General features: G+C 43.1%; 1 protein-coding gene across 1 annotated transcript in view; it reads right to left on the bottom strand.

The window, feature by feature from the left end:
* Positions 1–1489: 1489 nt before the first annotated feature.
* Positions 1490–8045, bottom strand: part of KIAA0141 (KIAA0141 ortholog) — a 46936-nt gene continuing 40380 nt past the window's right edge. Inside the window, exons 12-14 of the mRNA XM_018554428.1 lie at positions 5113–5266; positions 4255–4260; positions 1490–1893 (exon numbers count right to left, since the gene is read on the bottom strand). Of these exons, the coding sequence (XP_018409930.1) occupies positions 1637–1893; positions 4255–4260; positions 5113–5266 (417 nt within the window). The 3' untranslated portion in view covers positions 1490–1636. The remainder of the gene's footprint in view (positions 1894–4254; positions 4261–5112; positions 5267–8045) is intronic.

Genomic DNA, 8045 nt, shown 5'->3' with positions numbered 1-8045 from the left:
AGGGAAAGCTCTTGCCTGACGCAGTGCCTAACTGTAGGATCTTCAGCTCTCACCTACCGCAACTATCACCAATGCTGAATCTGGGTCTACTTTGGCATAGATTAGAGCATCTTCTGCAGCTCAATATGAGCCTGTACTTGGCCTATGCAAGCCAGTAGAGCATATTCACGTTAGAGCCGGCCTCCACAGCATCATATGCTTCTCCTTTCTCTAATGCCAAGACCAAACAGTAAAAGGATCTGTGCCAGCTTCAAATCAGTCTTAGTCTTGGCTTACAGAAAGTTGAGGACTCTTTCCTTTTCCCTCGTGACTCCACTGATGCACCAGCTCTGTCACATGGGAGATGATCGCGTCACCTGCTCCCCTACACCCTGAAGTAACAGGTTTTTCTCTTCGTTACAGTCGATCATAACAAAAGGGGCAGCAAGTAAAACTGGGGGCTTTCTTTAAAGTGAACCTGCTGCTTTGCCCTGCATGGGTAAAACCATGGTTCACATTTGGCAGTTTTGAACATTACACAGTCATCTTTTTGTAGTCCGATGGTAATCTCCACCCTTCTGAGTATATTACTTATAAATCTAGAATAGCCATTATACTCAATATTTGCTTTATTGTGGTGTGTTTCTAACCATAAGGGAACGCACTACAATATTAAACACTGATAATTCTGAATTGGAGAACACTGGCTATCTTCCAACAGCAATTTATACTACCATAGCATCATTCACTCCTATGGAAGGTATAGTGGAAGGAGACTAACTTCAGCAAAAGCCAAATGTAATGCTCATGTCACAGAGCAGAATGGGCTAGCAACCCCATTGGATTCTGCTGTCTAGAGAAATAAAAACATATCTATAGGATTCCAACTATACAGGCAGTGAGAGACACACTACAGTGAATAAACTTTATACACATGTGGCCAGTATGAGCACACATGCTTATGCCACTATCATGGCACAAAGCTAGCTTGTGACAGTTGTACATCAATCTCAAAAGCTGGCCTTATCTGTCAGTAAGAGGAAATTAGGTCTATCCTGACTATTGCTTTTAAAGCTCTTTTAGGCTATCTTGGTTACACGGGCTGCAATTTAGACATTTACAACCCATAAATGAACGGTGGAGTTATATTGCAGGCGCTCCGTTCTGTCAGAGTGCAGCTTGGTTACCAACAACCAGATCCTTTACTATCCATGTAAAACATATTGCATTTATATTTTACCTGCCTGAACAGTCACACAATTTCTTATAAGGAACTGCAGTAAGTTCATGGTTTGAGCTTTATACTGAGGATGTTCTAGGGAAGCAAGATTAAAAGTTTCTATGGAACCATTTAAATCTGCAATTCAGCCTGTAAGTGTTGAGGCACATAAGATACTGTTTTTTTTAACCTCTCCAGTTTTATGTAGCTCAATCTAGCCCATTAGCATCCTAGAGGACATTTATTATACAGCTGTAATCTAAAGACCACATGGGGAGGTGTTTTGTATGGGCGAGCAGGCAATGCATCCTCTAATGTTATGTCAGTAAGAAATCAGGAGCAATAGAGTGTGCTTGCAATATTGAGAACATAAAGACTCAACTTTACCACCTTCTCTAAGATGCAATATGTAAGTGCTGCTTTCAAATGCAGGGAGATTCAGCCAACCCCGATGGCTCTGAGAGAGGCCATTGGAGGCGTCATTGCAGTCATATGGATAGGTGGCAGGAGGTAGCTTCCACTATTAGCAGGGGACATCACTAACAGGTCCCCAGTGCTCATTGAGTGAGGTAGGCTCAGGCTGTTTGTGCTCCTTGCAGCGTAGGTGGCTTTTGTCCAGAAGTTTGTCCGCTCCAAAACAGGAAGACAGGGGCTGGAGGCTGCGGCTCGAAGACTGTTCACGGGAGAGCTTAGATCTGTAAAGGAAATACATGAATAACTTCAATTTACAGCAGACAACAATGGCATGGAAGCAGAGGAAGTATTGTGGTATATTGCAGCAACAGGAAGAGCCTGCAGCAAAAGACTCACATCTGAAGAAAAGCTTTAGGGCAATAATATCAAGTGTGTGCTTTTGTACCAATGACACATTATTCAAACAAAGGGCCTCACGAAATTCTGGTCCAAACAAAGACTTTTAAACCAGTCATTTGATAATTCAATTGTTTCAACATTCCAATCATAGCTATGAGAAATCAACCTGTGTAAGCAGTTACAATTTACAACTAGTTTTCTTGAAGTGGAATTAAAAAGGAAAAGATTGAGCAGCCCGGAATTATTATTATTTTTTTTTTTATTATTTCCAGCAAAGAAAGAAAATCAATTACATGCAAATTTCTCACTAATGATTATAATTACAATTGTAATTTGGAATGAATAAAATTTTTAGTGAAAAACTGAAAGAAAATGCTTTCAAATAAAATCAAACTGAATATTAAATGAAAATGTGATGTTTGTGTTGCCAGTCTTAAATAAAAGTCATTTAATTAAATTATACAATTTTACTAAATGTACACCACATCACTTAAATGTACTCTCCCCTCTGCAAGGTGTCTGGATCACCACACTAATTGAACAGTATTACAATTTGCTTTACACATGTATTGCTAGACTCATTCACCTAACCAACCGTTCAGTGTCTGCAACCCCCCTCTGTCAATCCCCCCCAATGGCTTCCAATAGCCCAAAGGATAAAATTCAAAATATTAACAATCACTCACAAAGACATCCACAACTCTGCCCCCGGCTATATCTCAAACCTGGTCTCAAAGTATCACCCTAACAGTCCACTCCACTCATCCTAAGACCTCCTTTTTCCAGCCCCCTTGTCAACTCCTCCCATGCTCGCCTCCAGGACTTCTGTAGAGTCTCTCCCATCGTCAGGAACTCTTTACCCCAACCTGTCCGTCTGTCTTCCACCTTGACTGCCTTAAGGCGTTCCCTAAAGACTCATGTCTTCAGGGAAGCCTATCCCACCTCAACCAAACCGCTCAACCATCACATTCTCAAACAACTCATCCCCACAGAGCTACCTCCTCATGTATCACTCCCCCCTCCCTTTTAGATTGTAAGCCCTCAGGGGCAGGGTCATCCTAACCATCTTGTCTTGAATTGTATTGTGATTGTAATGTCTTCCTTATATTGTAAAGTGCTGCGCAAACTGTTGGCGCTATATAAATCCTGTATAATAATGTATTGCAGAAGTGGCAGGAAAGATGTATAAAACACCATTGGAAGGTATAAGTATTGGTGTTTATTGGAGGCTGGAAATCCCTGGTAACAGAAGAAACCAATCTTTGTATCTAATCTCTATGTAAATTGCCTATCATATCATCTTTTGCACTCCTCTCCTGCACATACAGCCCATGAAAACCCTTCTTCAGTATTCTATGTAATTTCCCCAAATGTACCTGTTCTCGAATGGGCACACTTATCCTCCTGTAGAAAATGTGTAGAGAACCATAAGAGCATTCCTATTAAAATGCTAATATTATCGATATATTTAGAAGATGCAACTGCTGGGTGGAGTATGTCCCAGACAAGTACAAAGATCTGGGAGGATTAGAAACATTGACTGCAGAAAAGATTCTCCCTCTAGTGGCTGCATGTACACACTCACCTCCCTGAATCTGCATTTATATCAGCCAAGTGTTCATCGATTTCTTACATTGAGCCACATGATTTACACACATCAATAGGCAACATTCACAAAAGCTTAACACAGGTTGAATTTCTTTTTTTTACCTTGTTTTTCTTGCCTATCCTTATAGATTACATTGATTTTTCACTACAGGCATTACTGCTTTTTTTTATAAAATATTTTAACTCTAAGCGCCCATGCTTATATTATGGTCGTATTTTTTTTTGTCCCAGGAGTCAAAGGTGCAGCATACACCAGTGTGCAGGAAGCCTGTTCAAACAAATGACAGGCTTTGACTGTGCGTGGTCATATGTGGATCATTTGAAGAGCTGTCACCAGCACACCAAAAATTCTTTCAGGATAACCATGTGTTCATTTAATAAGAACCATGTCAAGCAAAAACAAGCGCTTTCGGGGCCACGCAGGGTCCCTTCATCAGGCTTAACACCGAATTGAAAGCAGTCAGTGTTAAGCCCGATGAAGGGACCCTGCATGGCCCTGAAAGCGCTTGTTTTTACTTGACATGGTTCTTATTAAATGAACACATGGTTATCCTGAAAGGATTTTTGGCGTGCTGGTGACATCTCTTCAAATGATCCATGTAACTAGCGGTGCCATCCGCAGTCACTACAAGCACCCTCCTCTGTCGTTGGGTTATCCAGTGAGTGCAACAAGTCTCTCTCTATATTCATTCATATGTGGATATACACAAATCCTAGGAGCTACAGGTATACAGGGGCATTTGCACATCCTCATGCATAAGACCCAATACATCAGTGGCCGCTCAGATCTGTGTGTCACTGCACACAGCCGCACTCTGTCATTGATCTGAACAAGCTGCCTGGATGCTAGTGTACTCTGCACCTGTGACTTTTTGAGATAACTACTTCAAAGAACATAAGGCTTTTAAACAGTTGAATGCCCACTGCATGCAAAAAAAATATTAAATCCACAACTATGGGATATCTCTACATTTGTGAATGTTTAGGAGAAAATAAAATTCAGTTACAATAACTCAATGGTCTTGAGGGAACTGAGCTTGATGTGGTCCATAAAACAGACTGTAGCACAAATGAGTTTGAATGCACCAATGGTACACTCACTGAGCACCTGCCTTATTGTGGGGTGACAGAGTATAGGCTCAAGACACTCCAGCACCCAGTCACTGGCTTGTTTTGTGCTAACCCTGAACATTTCCTGCAAAGCCTGGCCCCATGTTATCCTGTAAGCTTACCGACTTTTAATAGTTTCCCTGCCAGGAGTGTGATTGAAAGCCAGGTGAAATGCTGGCAGTGAGCAGTGCTGATAGAGGGATCAGAGTCTATTTATTGTTAGACCTGAGATTATGTTAGAACACAAATTTCGGGACAGACACTTTTACATACTTTTTTTCTATTTAACTACAACAAATAAAAAGAATAATTAAATGGTCGCTGAACTGTTACATTTCACACCCATGTATTTCTCAATAATTGGCAGCTTTGCATGTCCTTACCTTGAGTCTGCTGCATCTCCAGTAATTTCTCCTGAGCTGGCTCATGTCCTGATTTTGCAGCCCGTTCATAATGTCTCAGAGCTTCCATTCGGCTCTCTGGAACTCCAAATCCTCTTTCATAGCACACTCCCAGGTGATAGCGGCTTTGAACATCCTAACAAATACACAGAAAATAAGTTGAAATATTGGTCATTAAGTAGCAGAACGTCTTCCAGGAAAACTGAATTCAGAATCCACTTATAAGGCTCTAGCTGTGCAACCTGTGTGCAGTAACTGAAGCCTTATAGAAAAAATTATTTACAAAAACCATTATTTTCCAACAGTGTAAAAAGTGCCCAAAATATTACAGAATACTTAAAATTATTAGGTAATAAGCAGCTTGGTCAATGTATCATCTGAAAATTTGTAATGCTGTAACTTCAGAATGGACCTATACATACAAAGGACATAAAGCTATGGTCAGGGCATGTGGTCATGCGCTCTTTGTTAAAGGGTAGGGCATGTACGAATTGGCTGATCCTCGCCTTCAGTAAAGATCACATAACCACATGCCTAGGTCTTCAGATATGTGATCATCTTTGAAGGGAACATCACCCAATTCTGTCCTTCTATTCATCAATATTGTCTTAAATATATTGACTCCAGCAGGAATGTTAATATAGCGTTTAACTTTTACTATGGGTCTGCTTTAACATAAGGAACAGCATTTGATAGCCTTGGTTTATGAGCGACGGCTTTATCGCAGGATAGAAACAGCCATCTGAATGTTTTTGGCTGGTCTGTTCTAAAACAGTGGTCCACTGGCTACATACAATGCAACAGGAGCTTCCACATTTTGCACAGTATAAGTAATGCTGTAAATCAGCAAAATGTAGCTGAAATGAATAGCACAGGCTACGGTCCCCCAAGAGGTCAATATTTACTATCAAGGGTTCAATGGAACTATCCAAGGAGCCAAAAAATGTCTGGTGGTCAATTGGTTGATAAATGATGGAAGTTTGGCTAGGGTCAATTAATCTTTTGAGATCTCTGTAGAACTCCATGCCATTTCTTAATTTTGAAGGTGAGGAGGCAAAACAGCGTTAAAGGAGAACTATGAGGCGAGTGAAAATCACTCAGCCTCATAGTTCTAGCCGACCTGTGACAATGAAACTGTCACACGTCGGCTCAATAGATCGGGAAGTGAGCGAACACATACCGTCGCTCGCTCACTTCTTTTTTTTTTTTTATAAATTCTTTATTTAACAGGGGTTTTTTCACATTTTCCTTATACATATACAGTTCCTCAAGAGGGTCCAAATACAATCATCATATCTGGCAGCAGCTTGCATTCAACCAGCTTAAATTGCAGGGAAGGGTACAAAACCAAATAAAGTCGCATATCCAAAACTTATGACGAATGGGGAGGGGGAGGTGGTCTGTTGACCTGATCCATAACGAGACGTCGTGAGGAGGCATATATGCGAGGCCTATCTGATGTTTTCTTCATCAAGTCTGGGCCAGGGGCTGGTCTGGGGTCTTATAGATTTACAGCATGGACGTGGCTGACTGTATAAGGGGAGTTCAGGGTAGTGGGGGGGAGGTTAGAAGGGAATGGGGAATGGGGTAGGGGATGAGATTGGTGGGACCAAAAGAAGGGATAGGGAGAAAAGGCAGGTCTGACAACAAGAGCGTGGCAACTATTCTATCGAATCACTGAACGGGGTCCTGACGCAGAGCCTCATATTCTGGGGAGAGGATGAACTCCATCCAGTAGAACCACGTCTTCCTGAACTTGTCGGGGGTATTGCGTAAGGAGCTGGTAAGGTCTTCCATTAGATAAATGTCGTGTATCCTATCAAGCCATTGGGCCACATTGGGGGGTTCAGGGTTTTTCCCCCGGGCTGGAATACACGCCCGGGCCGCGTTCACTAAGTGTCTGACTATAGAGTTCTTGTAGGTTTTGGTTGAGTAGTCATTGTGATGCAGGAGGAAGAAGGCCGGGTCTCGGGGGACTGGATGGTCAGTGAACTTTAGGGTGATAGTGTGTACCTGGTTCCAGAATGTACTGAGCGTGGGGCATGACCAGAAGATATGGAGGATATCAGCTGACGGGGCGTCACATCTCCAGCACCTGTCCGGAGTCTGGGGGTACATGGAGGGTAGAGTCTGTGGTGTCCGGTACCATCTGGTTACCAGTTTGTATCCCAACTCTTGGTATTTGTTGCTGATCGAGGATTTGTAAGATAAGGAGAGCAGTTTTGTGCGTTCCTTAGGAGAGAACTTTAGTCCAAGGTCCTCCTCCCATTTCGCCAGGAACCACTGTTCCTCAGGTGTGCAGGCAGTAAGCAGAAGCTTATAGCAGAAGGATAAGGCGTGACGAGCCGGACCCTCTCTAGTGCATTCGGTTTCAAAGGGCGTCAAGGGCCTGGAAAGTTGAGTCGGGGACGGGAGAGATCTCAAGAAGTGGAGAAGTTGCATGGTTCGCCAGGGATCCAGGGGCGGGGTGTCCGTACTGGTGAGGGGGGGGGGCGAGATAGAGTATCTCGAGAAGGCCGAGCGAGCCTCTGTCAGTGTTGGCATTATTGTGGGGTGTGAGCGAATGGCTGGGGGCAAGGGCGATGAGCACCACGCCAGCCCCGACAACGGCGTGGTAGAGAGGGACTGTTCCAGGCCTGTCCAGAGCTTCGAGGTGGGATGGCGACACCAATCCAGCACCCGAGTCAGGTGGGCCGCGGTGTAATAAAGGCACATGTCCGGTAATCCCATCCCGCCAGAGTTTTTAGTTAATCGTAGAGTGTCATATTTGAGTCGGGGGGGTTTATTTGCCCATACAAATTTGGTGAAGAGAGACCTGAGCGCTTGGAAGAACGATGATGGTATCTTTATCGGGAGAGCCTGGATGGGATATATAAGTCGGGGAAGAATGGTTTGCTTCAGGATATTACATCTGC

Source organism: Nanorana parkeri, unplaced genomic scaffold (genome assembly GCF_000935625.1).
Source record: "Nanorana parkeri isolate BGI_ZX_2015 unplaced genomic scaffold, ASM93562v1 scaffold158, whole genome shotgun sequence".
NCBI lineage: Eukaryota > Metazoa > Chordata > Amphibia > Anura > Dicroglossidae > Nanorana > Nanorana parkeri.
Note: the sequence above shows the minus strand (reverse complement) of the source record. Positions and strands in the feature narration are given on the sequence as shown.